General features: G+C 45.0%; 1 protein-coding gene across 1 annotated transcript in view; it reads right to left on the bottom strand.

The window, feature by feature from the left end:
* NCAN (neurocan) overlaps window positions 1-13,086 on the bottom strand; it is a 55,966-nt gene extending 42,880 nt beyond the window's left edge. The window contains exons 1-5 of the mRNA XM_072601108.1: window positions 13,014-13,086; window positions 5,762-6,157; window positions 4,029-4,203; window positions 3,513-3,640; window positions 2,945-3,238 (exon numbers count right to left, since the gene is read on the bottom strand). Of these exons, the coding sequence (XP_072457209.1) occupies window positions 2,945-3,238; window positions 3,513-3,640; window positions 4,029-4,203; window positions 5,762-6,157; window positions 13,014-13,086 (1,066 nt within the window). The remainder of the gene's footprint in view (window positions 1-2,944; window positions 3,239-3,512; window positions 3,641-4,028; window positions 4,204-5,761; window positions 6,158-13,013) is intronic.
* Between the last annotated feature and the right edge of the window lie 243 nt (window positions 13,087-13,329).

Here is a 13,329-nt window from a genome sequence, read left to right as displayed (position 1 = left end):
AAGCCTGGGCTGGACTGGGGGTGGGGGGAGTAAATAGGGGAGAGGACAAGGTAGGGACAGGACAGTATTTTCTTCTTCAGCCTAAATAATCCTCCCCCAAACAACCCAGTCAAGAACAGAACCTGTGGATCCCCCAAGGCAGGCGGGGATGGGGATAAATATATCCTGTCCCAATATGTTCTGTTCCAGCCAAAAATAGGGAATGTGAGCTACGCAGACGGTGCTTGCTGGCGGCTGAGAGGTGAAAGTAGGGGGAGGGAGAAGAGGGGGAGCAACAAGGAGTCTGGGGCCTGGGTTCCATGGAAGGGAATGTCAGAGGAGGTCTGAGAAGAGCTCTCAGAATGTACAAGGTCAGAACTGGAAAGGACCTTAGAACACAGAATGTTAGAGCTGGGAGGGTCCTTGGGACACAGAACGTCAGGGCTGGGAGGGTCCTTAGAACACAGAGCTGGGAAGGCCTTTAGAACATAGAGTGTCAAAGCTGGGAGAGACCTTAGAACAGAGAATGTCAGAGCTGGGAGGGCCTTTCAGGCTAGACTGTCAGGGGTGGGAAGAACCCGAGAGATCATTTGGTACCCCATCCTCTCCTCAGCTAGAGGAAGCAATGGCCTGTCCTCTTCCCACCCCCCACCCCATCCCCTGCCATGGCCTCACTGTTTCATATGTTTATTTCTCTCTTGGTGGTAGCTGGGAGATGAGGGGAGGGGAGCGATGGGGGAGGAAGAGAGTCTCTCAGGAGGCAGAAGGTCCTTTATCAGGGGGCCAGGACAAGGCATATTATAAATCTGAATTACACTTTAATCAAGCCTGATAGTGCAGGACTGAGGGGTGAGGGGAAAAGAGGGTGATTAGTTCTGAAAGCCAGCTGTGCCTTCTAGGCACACTGACCCTGAAGGGTGATCACCCTGTCCAGGGTCTGCCTTCTCCAGACACAAAAACCTGCTTTCCCAGTCTCATCTCCGACCTTTACTACCTGTATGACCTTGGGCAAGTCATTTAACCTCCACGGGCCTCAGTTTCCTCAACTATAAAATGAGGGAGTTATACTAGATTTGTTAAGTACCTGCTATGTGCCAGGTACTGTACTAAGCACTGGGGATACAGAGAAAGGTAAAAGCAATCCCTGCTCTGAAGGAGCTCACATTCTAATTGAGGAGACAACGTACACACAACTATGTACGTGCAGGACATATACAAGGTAAATTGGAGGTCCAAACTCCTTTCCTTCTCTAATAAATGGACCTATGACCCTCTCTGGAAATTGCAGACATGTCTTCCATGATATAGAGGTTGAGCAGGTAGGTGGGACAGTGGATAGAATACTGGACCTGCGGTCAGGAAGATCTGAGTTCAAATCCCACCTCCCACACTCACTAGCTGTGTGACTCTGGGTAAGACATTTAACTTCTGTCTGCCTCAGTTTCCTGATCTGTAAAATGAGGATAATAATATTTTCTCACAGGGTTGCTGTAAGAACCAAATGAGATCAAATCTACCTATCTATCTAGTTCAACGTAAATGTTGTTGTTTTTAATATTATTATTAATTAATATTATTATCATCTAGTAATCAGGACATGAAGACTTTTTGTCCTGGTTTATCATTCACTTGCTGTGTGACTTTGGGTGAATCATCTCTCTCTGGGCCTCAGTTTCCTCCTCTGTAAAATCAGCTCTGATATTCTATAGTCGAAGGTCTAATGTCTTCACCTGAGACATTCTGTGACTCTGGGCCTCCCAGAAGCTACTGGGACAAAGGATCAGAGAAACTTAGAAACTTGTAAGGACATACATTTCCCAGTTTCCCTGATGTTTGTTTATCCTTTATCCCAATCATTGCTTACCTACTACATGTGGGACAAGGAGGAGGTGAGGAACCATAACCTTTTCCCCCTTACCTGAGGTGGACAAGACCCAGTCTTGGACATCTCAAACTGGATATTCAATAGATACCTTGAACTCAACATATCTAAAACTGAATTCGTGATCTTCCCCCCCCCCCCCACTCCACTCCCAAGCTCTCCTTTTTTCCTAACTTTTTTGTTACTGTTGAAGGTACCACCATCTTTCCAGTCTCCCAGGTTCTCAACCTAGTGCCATCTTCAACTGTTCACCACCTCTCACTCTCCATATCCAATCTCTTGCCAAGACCTGTAGATTTTACCTTCATAACATCTCTCCTAGATGCCCCATTCTCTCCTCTGATGCTGCTACCACCTTGGTGCAAGCTCTCATCTCCTCACCTCTGGACCATTGCAATAGCTGCTGGTCAGTCTGCTTGCCTCAAGTTTCTCCTTATTCCAATACAACCTCAACACAGCTGGCAAATTGATCTTCAAGGACAAACCATGTTACTCCCCTACGTAATAAACTCCAGTAGTTCCCTCTCTCCTTCAGGATGAAATACCACATAGTAAATGCATAATAAACATTGCTGAGTGACTGACTGATAGTCTCTGAAGCCTTGCTTTTATCTCAGTAGACCAGCTTGGATACACAACATTCCCAAATGCTGTGGTGTTTGTGTTTCTAGGAGTGGAGGTGTACTGACATGAACCACTTGCACTCTGGTCAAGTGCTAAACTGTGACTAATTTCACATATTTCAGAGCTAGCTGATAGTGTTGAGGCAAAGTCTTGAATTAGGGGAACAGGTTGAAAATCATCTAGAGAGGAAATTCATAACTTTCAGCCAAATAAATAATGGATTATATCCTCAATAATCTATCAGCTTGTAGGAAGCCAGAGCAGATGTCTAGAAGTTGCTTCTTCCGGAAAAATGGGTGGGGGTAGAAGAGAAATGAAAGCAAGACTTTGCCCTGGGGCTAGAGTAATCCCCTCTGCCTCATCTTCCTTTTGAATCCCTTTCCCAGTATCCTTAGAGTAGGTATGATTTCATTTTTGAAGCACTTAGCAGAATGTCATGTCTGTTGAATTAATACTTACCTCGGTAGCAGTAAGCATCAAACTTGACAGAAGGTTCAGGAAAACCAGTACGGTTGGAGAAATTGTAGAGTGTCCGGACCCCAGGAGCCTCACCACCACAGCGCCGCCTGGGTGTCTGAATGGGATAACGAACACTGCCATCTGCCAGCCAGCCTGGGTCACATTGGTCAAGGCCCTCCTGCCAGGCTAGGTAGAGGTGACCCACTGTGGCCAGAACTGCTCCCTGGCTCTGGCACTGAGCCCGGGCTCCCCATAACGTGAGTTGACTAGGTGGTGACACATAGAAGACTTCTCCTACCAGAAGGAATAGGAGGATGAAGGTCATCCTGGGCCTTCAGACATCCCAAAATGAATCAGGGTTGTATGGGAAGGGGCAAAGAAGGAAGTTTTCAGTGTAAAACCCCAGCAGGTTTGGGTAATTGAGTTAGAATCCATATGCGATCTTGGTAGGTTGCTTTAGCTCTCTAGGTTGCAGGGGGAAGGAAAGACACAGGGTGAGCAGTCATGGCATGGGCTTAGGGTGGGCAATAGTAAATATTGGACTGGAATAGATAGGTCTTATACTTGCCTCTCAGTTCCCGGGCAAAACAATACACATCGTAGTGTTCATGAGGATCTCGTCGGCCATAGCTGCGGACCCCTGGTAGGCTGTTCCGGTCTCCATAACAACCAGGCCTAGACAATGTGATGGGATACCTAAGAGAAGATCAATTTCAGTTAGTGAGTTAGTGTCTATAGTGTCCCACTTCCCTGGGATATTGGAACAAGAGAAAGTCTCAGGGTTTAAAGATCAGTTGTATCCTTTGGAGCCCATATCAACTTCTCACCTTCCTGAGGTAGGTGGACAGAGGTAGGGAGAAGAATGAAGAAAATGACTACTGAATGAGCAAACTCATGAACCCTAAGGTCCCTTCCATCTCTGAGATTCTAAGGTTCTAGGATCCGACATCCATTTCCCCAAAGTCATCAGGTCCACTGGACTACCACCTCCAAGCAACACCCACAGCTGGAAGGGGCCGGTCCAAGCTGCTGCTCACCTGGTATCAATGGCTCCATTCCCTCCCATCTCCCATGGCCCACTCACCGGACACTGCGGTCCGAGAGCCAGCCAGCATCACAATTGTCATAGCCGTCCTCAAAAGCAGCCTGCAGGTGGCGAGGGGCTGCAATGACCGCAGAGTTGCGCCGGCAGGCTTCCCGAGCTGCCTGGAAACTCAAGGTATAGCGGCCCAGGGAAGCGCGGTAGTGAAATACAACACCTGGGGAATGAAGGGATGGATAGAAGAGGGGAATTATGGGCAGGGGTCTCAGGAATATCATTGACACTTTAAATCTTAGTCTCATAAGGGCATCTCCCACTAAGAGGCTGCAGTGATAATGCATATAATACACTTATCAAATCTTAAAACTCTTTGTCTATGTCTGTTATCATTTTCATCATCAGGGCAAACCTCTCTACTTGGGCCCGCTCTCCTCTCCTCCAGGAAGCCTGCCCTGATTAATCCCTCCCAAACAAGGTTTACTCCAGTATCTGCTGGGCTGAAATGTATGTTTGATTTGTTTATATATAGCACCTTCTCCCATTGCAAAATTGTAAATTCAGTTAAGTCCAACCTTCACCTTGCTCCATGCTTTCCAAGTCCCTTTGAGCCTGCCCTCCCTTCTAAGGTCTCACATACATATGGGAGAAGAAGGAAATGCTGGTGGTTACTGATAGAGATATTAAAGTCAGGAGGAAGAACAGGTTTTTGGAGAAAGTAACAAACTTGGTTTTGGACAAGGTGCCACTGGGCCCTGTTGGTGGAGACAGCATAATACAATGGAAAGAATGCTAACTCCAGCGTGAGAGGACCTGGTTCAAAGGCTGCTTATGCCACTTCCTAAATGTGACTTTGGGCAAGCCAGTTAACCTCTCTGGGCCTCAGTTTTCTCATCTGTAAAATGAGAGATCCGAGTAGATGTCTGTTGAAATCTCTCCAGTTCTAGAACAAATGCTAAATAAAAATGCTAGTTATTAGAGCTATGATTTTATAATTCTGTATCCTAGAGGCACCAGAGGATGTGGGTAAGGGCTAGAGAATTAGTTCTGGAAGTCATCTGCATAGGACTGGGAGTTAAATTGTCCAAATATATGAATCCTACATATTCCCTAATTCCATCTTTGTTTCATTCATTTACATAAATTCTGTTTCTATTTCATTTTTATGGTTCTATGAATATCTTGAGAGTGGAGAAGATCCTGGTTCAAGTTCTTTCTCAGACACTGACTGTGAGACTTTGGGAAAGTCACCTTACTACTCAGCAATTCTCTAAGATACTCAGTTGCAAAGGATTTACCTCTCTCTGTGTTAGAGAGAGGCCCTCAAATGGGAATTCCCTGGATTAATAAAACTACAGGTCTAGTAAATAACAACAATAATTCTGTAATTCCGTGATGCCAAATCTAGTCTGCCTTGACTCTACCTCCCTCCTAGGCCCTTCTCTTACCAGCCAATTTATCATCTCTATGGAGGTGATAAACCCCTGAATATCATCACCCTCATCTCATGTCTCCTGCCTTCCCTGTTCTTTCTGCCTTCCCCCTCCTTGCTTTGTAGTAAGGGGAAATGGGGAATAAAAAGGGGGGAGATTTTGGCTTCACGTCCCTTCCTACCTTTACTGAGCACCTGAGGGAGGAGGAAGGAAGGAAAAGAGAAGAAACAGTTCACTGGGTTTTGCTTTTCCACAGTCTGAGAGTCTCTCACTGCTCAGAGCTTTCCCTAACCCGTGGCTAAAGGCTCATTATGGCCACCCGCAGCCCCCCAGCCAGGTACTGACCAGTCACTTCCAGGGGCAGCAGGTCCTGTTCGTCCTCAATGCCAGTCACTACCTCGCAGCGGTAGAGGCCAGCATCACTGGCTCGCAGGGGCCCCAGCACCAAGGTGGCATTGGAACGGTTCTGGGGATATCCAGGCAGTGTGACCCGGCCCTGCCAGCCACGTGCCACCTTTACCACGTTGTCCTTGGCTACCAGGACTGGTAGTTCCACCCTCTGGCCTGAGGCAGCCCGAACCTTGGTCCACTTGACCCGAGCTGGGTCGTGTGGAGGGCCAGGCTCCTGTGGGTGTTGGAGGACAAAGAGGCATGGTAGGGCCACCAGTTCTGCCAGCCCTGCCCTCACGGTACCATGGGTCACCTTCTGAATTCGGATCACTTCTTCGCTATCCTGGGTTCCTGAGCCAGAGGAAGTGAGAGCTATGTTAGTCTCGCTGAAATATAATCTAGAGGTCATGTACTTTAGCCCAACAGCCACATTCCCTCTAACCCTACATGCCTGGCCCCCTTCCTCATTCGACAGAAATCAATTTCAAAGAATCACTGATGGGTCCTTAGAATATTAAAAGTCAGAGTTGGAAGCCTCTTTGTAATCTTTTAGTCCAACTCATTCATTTTATAGACAAGAAAACCAAGTCCTTGAGTGGGGAAATGACCTGCCCAAAGTAGAATGTTGGAGCTATGGTTTCACCCCATGTATCAGGAAGGAGGCAGCTAGGTGGTGCAGTGGATAGAGCTCTGTGAATAGAACACTCAGGAAGACCTGAGTGCAAATCTGACCTCAGACATTTACCAGCTGTGTGACCCTGGGCAAGTTACTTAACCTCTGTTTACCTTAATCCACCAGAGAAACCACTGAAGTATCTTTGCCAAGAAAACCCCATGGACAGTGATATCATCCACAAAGTCACCAAAAATCAGACATAACTGAACAAAAACACTTACAATGGACTAGAGTTCTTTTTTACTGTTTTCCTATCTTTCATTTTAATAAAGATTTATAGCTAGGCTCTGATTAGTTAGAATAACAAATCCCCTGAAGTGGTCGAATTATTTAAATTGGCATTGCATATTTTTATTGAGCTGGAACAAACAACCACATTTTACAGTTATAACTTTGAATAGTGCAAATTCAAATACATGCTATCCCTTCAGGGGAATCATTATTCACTCTAATCAAGACTTGGCTGTATTGAATGCCTACTATGTGCAAGTCAGTATGCCAGATGCTGATTAATACCATATTCATAACGTGACCAGAGGCAGCTAGGTAGCACAGTGGACAGAGCACTGGTCTTGGAGTCATGAAGACTTAGGTTCAAATGTGACCTCAGACACTTCCTAGCTGTGTGACCCTGGGCAAGTCACTTAACTTGCCTGCCTCAGTTTCCTGATCTGTTAAATAAGGATCATAATAGTACCTATCTCCTAATGTTGTGAAGAGCAAATGAGATAATATTTGAAAAGCGTTTAACATGGTGCCTGGCACATAGTAGGTGCTCAAATGGTTGTTCCTTTCCCCCTTGACTACTACTACTGCTAGTTCATATCTGCATGGTATTGCAAAGCCTACAAAACACTTTCAACAAGCTGGTGAAGTATGCATGTGCCAATAATGTCATCAAGCTTGGGCTTTATCACCTAGGTTTCAGGAACTTGTTTTTAAAATATTTTGAAAATTGTAATTCAATATAATTGGTTGACTTTATAACCTTCTATAACTAGGCGGTGCAGTGGATAGAATGCTGGGTCTGATATCAGGAAGCTTTGAGTTCAAATGCAGACTCAGAGAGTCACTAGTTATGTGACCCTGGGCAAATCACTTAACCTCTGCCTGTCTCGATTTCCTCATCTATAAGACAAGAATCAAAATAGCACCTAATAACCATAGTAGGGGCATTGAAGATCGAATGAGGTAATATTTGGAAAGTACTTAGTATAGTACCCAGCACATAGTAGGTGCTTAATAAATTTTTGTTTCCTATATTGAATTGCCTGTCTTCTCAGTAAGATGGGGTTGGGAGGGAGGGAGGGAGAGAATTTGGAACTCAAAGCCCTAAAAATGAATGTTAAAAATTGTTTCTTACATGTAACTGGGAAAAAACAAAATACTAAATTTAAAAAAAGTTTCCTTCCTTCCTTGTTTGATGCATTTATAAAGATGACTCTGAGAAAGGGGATCCATAGGCTTTCTCAGAGTGACTGCCCAAGGAGTGGAGGACACAGAAAGAGGTGAGGGATCCCTGCTCTAATCGATTTCCTCAGTATGGAGATTCCCTTCATTGTCCAGAACACAGGCCATCTGTGCCTGACATAGATATTACAAATATTGCTAGTTCTACTTTTTAGGCTGGAGATTGAGGTTCAGAGAGGTGTTTTGCCCAAGATCAGGTAACCAATAAGCAGCAGAGTAGGAATTTGAACCCAAGTTTCTCTTGATTCCAAGTCTACCACTCTTTCCTGAGAAGCAACATGGTACAGTGGAGAGAGCTGGCATTTGAATGTCAGTAAGCCAGCATTTAGATAGCGCTTCACAAATACAATCTCATTTGATTCTCATAACAACCCTGGGAGGTAGGGGCCATTATTATTACCATTTTACATTATTATCCCCATTTAAAACCAAGGCAGAAGTTAAGTGACTTGCCCAGAGTCACACAGTGAAGGTATGTCTGTGGATGAATTTGAACTTCCCAACTCCAGCATTAGTGTTCTATCCATCATATGAGCTAATTGCCTCACAAGCTTTATGGTTAGTAGGGTATGACCCTAGGACATCAATCTGTGATGAAGAGATAGAAACCCTAGGAGATCAGTCCTTTTGGATGGAAACCCCAGGATGTTACCTCTGAGTCTCCTGGTGTGGCAGGGTGAGGGAGAAGCAGAGAAGACAGCTGGGGAGTGAGGAGGGAATGGGGTGGGGCTGAACTAGTGACTTTGGACAAGTCATATGATTTCTCTGGGTGGCAGCTGTCTCATCTGTAAAAGCAGGAAGGCTGGATTAGATAAAATCTGAGGGCCATCATATTCCTCCACACTCACATCCATACCTAGTAATTGTAGGGCCCAGGGGAAGCAGCATGAAGGTGCTCTTGAATCAACTTTTAAAGACCAAGTCAGTTAAGTGGGAGAAGAGACCTCAGAATTTAGGACACAAAGACCCTAGGACATCAATCTGTGATGAAGAGATAGAAACCCTAGGAGATCAGTCCTTTTGGGTGGAAACCCCAGGATGTTACCTCTGAGTCTCCTGGTGTGGCAGGGTGAGGGAGAAGCAGAGAAGACAGCTGGGGAGTGAGGAGGGAATGGGGTGGGGCTGAACTAGTGACACACCTACCTGAGATGAAGGGGATGGGGAGAAAATGCTCCCATTGGGTAGCCTCTTATTTTTAACTGAATATTCTTGATAATTAGGGGGCTAAAATTAGTTAATTTCTACCTGCACAAGAGCTACAAGCACTTATTTTAATATCCTAGGGACAAACCCCAATTGCCTGGCTCTTATAGGACCTCACTTTTATAGAGGGTTTAATGTTCCCAAAGTGTTTACTTCCAAAATGTTTTCACATACATTATTAGACTTTCAAATCAAAAAATGTCATATCTAGAAGGGATCTCAGACCAATATCTTCATTTTCAGGAAATCGAGAGGAAGCACTTGGCAAAGTTGGGAGCAGAATCTGAACTTCTTGAGTCATTGGGATATGATATCCCTTTCTCTTCTCCCAGAATTCAGATACATCAATAAGCTATTTGAGGCAAACTGGGTGCCATCCCTAAAGGTACTAGGGCTGAAGGGCTGTTAGAGAGAAGACCTCTGGGCCAGTTGCAGAAATTCTGAGGGTTTCATAGTCAAAGATTTCCCTAGTAAGGCAGAGCTGGGAGGTATAATGGATAGGGCTAACCCTAGAGTCTAGAAGACTAGAGCCCAAATTCTTCCTCAGACACTATCTGTGTGATGCTAGACACATCTCTCATCCTTAATTTTTTTCATATGTAAAAAGAAGAGGTTGAATTTAATGATCTCTAAGGCTCTAAATTGATTTCATAGGATCACTGAAACATTGGAACATCTGTGGGGACAGGCTTACCCTCTCTGAGCCTTCCTCATTCACCTATCCCTTCAGAACTGTCCTGAGAACCAACCCTGCCTTAACTCTCTATCCCTTGGTTTCATGGGTCTGGGCTAGGAATATCTAGGACTTCTCCCCTTCACAAAGAAGTTCCCATCCTGGGTTCCACTCCTATATTTTGCAGACTATCTCATATAGAGGAACAGAGCTGTACATAGGGATGAGAGCTAGTTCTTGGCTTCTGTAAAGTGGAGTAAGATTCATTTCCAACTCAGAAGAAACTCCAGACTGCTTGTCTCCATGCCAGTATGGTCCCGCTCTGCACAGAAAGGTTAACCTATGGACAAATGGATTTGTTCTGGGAAGCTGGGATTCAGTCAAAGGGCCGCACTTGAGGACATAGAGGACCACAAGTGGCTTTGAGGCTGCATGTTCCCCACCCCTGGGCTAGATCATTCCAAGATAGAGGGGCAAGGAAGTGATGAGCAGGAGGCTGTCAGACCAATACCAGGGACAAGGGAAGAGAAGACAATGAGGATAAGTGAGTGGAATCAGAGGTTGACACCAGGCAGTATCTCTCTGAGCTGTTGGCAGGGTGGGTTAGAAGCCACATTTGTCTCCTCGCTGACTGACATAATAACGAGCAGCCAGCAGATGCCACCAGCAGAGGAGTCTGCCAAGGAGCAGGGCCATCAGCACTGGGTGGAGAGGAGTCCAGTCAGGGCTATTGTAGCTCCATCATCTCATGGAAAATAAGAAGGGAAAATGCCATCTTTTGGATGATAGGTCCTTGGGGCCCATGGATGAAGCTGTGTGGTAGAGCAGAAAGGGGCCTCAGAGATAAGCTCATTTTATAGATGACTAAACTTGAGGCTCTGAGAAGCTAAGTAACTTGTTAGCCAGCTAGGTGACACAGTGGATAGAGTGCTGGGCCTACAGCATGAGTTCAAATATGGCTTCAAAGACTTACTAGCTGTGTGGTTCTGGGCAAGCCACTTTACTGCTGTCTGCCTCAGTTTCCCCACCTGTAAAATGGGTATAAAAATAGCATCTACCTCCCAAGGTTGTTGTAAGGATAAAATGAGATAATATTTGTAAAGCACTTAGCACAGTGCCTGATGTAAAATTTAATAAGTGCTATGTGGATGTTAGCTATTATTATTTTAAAGAGTAAGCAGAATTTAAACCAAGACCCTCTAAGTCTAAACACAGTGTCTGAGCATAGACCTAGCAATCAGGCTAACCTGGTTTTGAGTCTCATCCCTTTCCTTCTCTGGGCTTTTATTTTTATACCTGTGAAAGGAAGGAATGAGATTTGACAAGCTCCTAATTTCTTTCTAGCTTTGACATTCTGAGCTCCCCACCTCAGACATCCAGTATGCTCTTCTGCCTTTGTGTCTTTGTACAAGTATTCTTTGTACTCCATCCCTTTTAGGTGTTTAATTCCCATGTTTTCTTTATAGCCAAACTCCAAAGCCACCATCTTCACGAAGCCTTCCCTGATGCTTCTGGTCAGTAATGACCTGCTCACTCAGATCTTAAGTACTTTGCATCTCTCTGGTTAACTTATCTCTTAATAAATAAATATAAATATGTTTTTAAGAATTATCATTTACATTATGGGTATCTGTGTGGCTGTCACCCTTCTACTTGACCATAAGCTCCAACAGGGCAGGGACCAGGTCTTGGCTAAACTATACATCTCTGCCAGCATTCAACACAGGTCTCTGTGTTGGAGGTACATTAAATATGTGTTGAATTAATAAGACCATCCTCTACTTTTTACTCTTTTCTTATGCATACCGTGTCTCAGCAGTGACTGATCATAGTAGGCCCTCTGTACTCTGGTAGGCTAGCTGTCTCCTCTCCCCTATCCCCAACCCCATTTCCACCCCTTTTCTCTCCTCCAAGCCCTCAGAGACTTTCACTGCAAGGGTCTATCAGGTGCATGACAGTGTTAATGAGGACATGTGCAAGTTTGCATAGATTTGCATAAGTATATTCTCTGGCAGCTTCAGAGGCCTCATAGGGTCATTTCCTTCTCTCCCTGAAGCTGGGCAGGTCTGAACATTTCTGTCTCCCACCTTCCCAGGAGAGGGAGGATAAGAGTCTGATTAAGAGGGAAAGCAGGTAGGAGAGTAGAGAATATTGAGGAATAGTTTTCCATATTTCCTTTCAAATTATATATATACAGTAATATATAATTGCTATATTGGTCCTGATACAGGCTACCCCTGGTCCCCAAAGCTAATTTGTACAAAGCCTGAATGAGGTTAGAATCAAGCTGAGTTTTATTCATTTCAATCGTCAAAACCCCCACCTTTGTATGAACAGAAAGAATTGTTAATTCATGTATAAGATACCATGTGAAATTTTCAAAGTAAATCCAATCTGGGGGTATGGTCATTTTGTGCATATTTTTCAGAATATGCCTATACAGTTTTCCTCTTAGGAATGCAGCCTATATTCTTGCCAACATAGCATTTCTAGCATTTTATTTCTTTCTTTATAAATCAATATCCATATCTAAACTCTATGATGAAGTAAAGAAATGGGATGGTGGTAGCTACAAGCATCTAATGGGGGCAGTATTTGGATATGGGAGTTTAGGGCCTCAGGAATGAGCTGCCTGAGGACAGGCCTGGGAACTCATTGGAAAAGAGATCTGGACATAGTACAAGGGGGGCCTTTGTGGGCTGGGACAGGCAAGTCAAGTCAAAAAGCATTCATTGAGTACCTCATATGTGCTAAGGACTGTGTTAAGCACTGGGGATACAAAGGAAGGTAAAAATAGTCTCTTTTCTCAAGGAGTTCACAGTTTAATGAGGAAAGCAATATGCAAACAAGGAAGAAATAAGATCTGTCTAAGCCAGAACTTGGGGCAAAATCTGAAATCATATCATGGAACTGGGGAAGGTACATAGGCGGCAATGGAATTCTTTAATTCAGGCAAACAAATGGCTAGAACTTCTTCTCTAAAGTGGAGAGGAGGATTCAGGCAAGGTCTAGTTCTGCAAAGGCTCCTGAGCCTCACTCAGTCCAGAGTCAGATCCCACACTTGGGACCCAGGGAAGAAAAGAATGCCACAGGAAGGGAGAAAGCTCACAGAGAGTCTCAGAGTGTGGGCAAAGATTTCCCACCTTGCCCTTGGTTCTTCCCTATCTCCCCAGGTACCGACTTACCCTGCCCCCAGGCCCAGAGCAGTAACAGTTGGAGCAGCAGGCCACGGGCAGCCCAGAGAAATGGGCTCCCCATTCCGAACCTGGAATAAAAGGGAGGAGGAGAGAAGAGGAAGAATGAGCTTTTTCTCCATCTCAGCTCCTGGTCAGTAACCTTTCAGCAATAGTCTGGCTGAGGTAGCTGGATTTGAGCCTTTTCCTAGTGAAATAAGGCCAGGAGAAGGCCTACTGTGGAGGCCAAGAGGACTCTTCCGGGCTAAGGTACAGCCCAAGGGACTCAGTGTCCTTTCACAACATTCCAAAGTGACCTTCCTCTTCC

The sequence above is a fragment of the Notamacropus eugenii genome, chromosome 4 (assembly GCF_028372415.1).
Source record: "Notamacropus eugenii isolate mMacEug1 chromosome 4, mMacEug1.pri_v2, whole genome shotgun sequence".
NCBI classification, from domain to species: Eukaryota; Metazoa; Chordata; class Mammalia; order Diprotodontia; family Macropodidae; genus Notamacropus; species Notamacropus eugenii.
The sequence above is the reverse complement of the archived record's forward strand: the minus strand, read 5'-3'. Positions and strand labels throughout refer to the sequence as shown.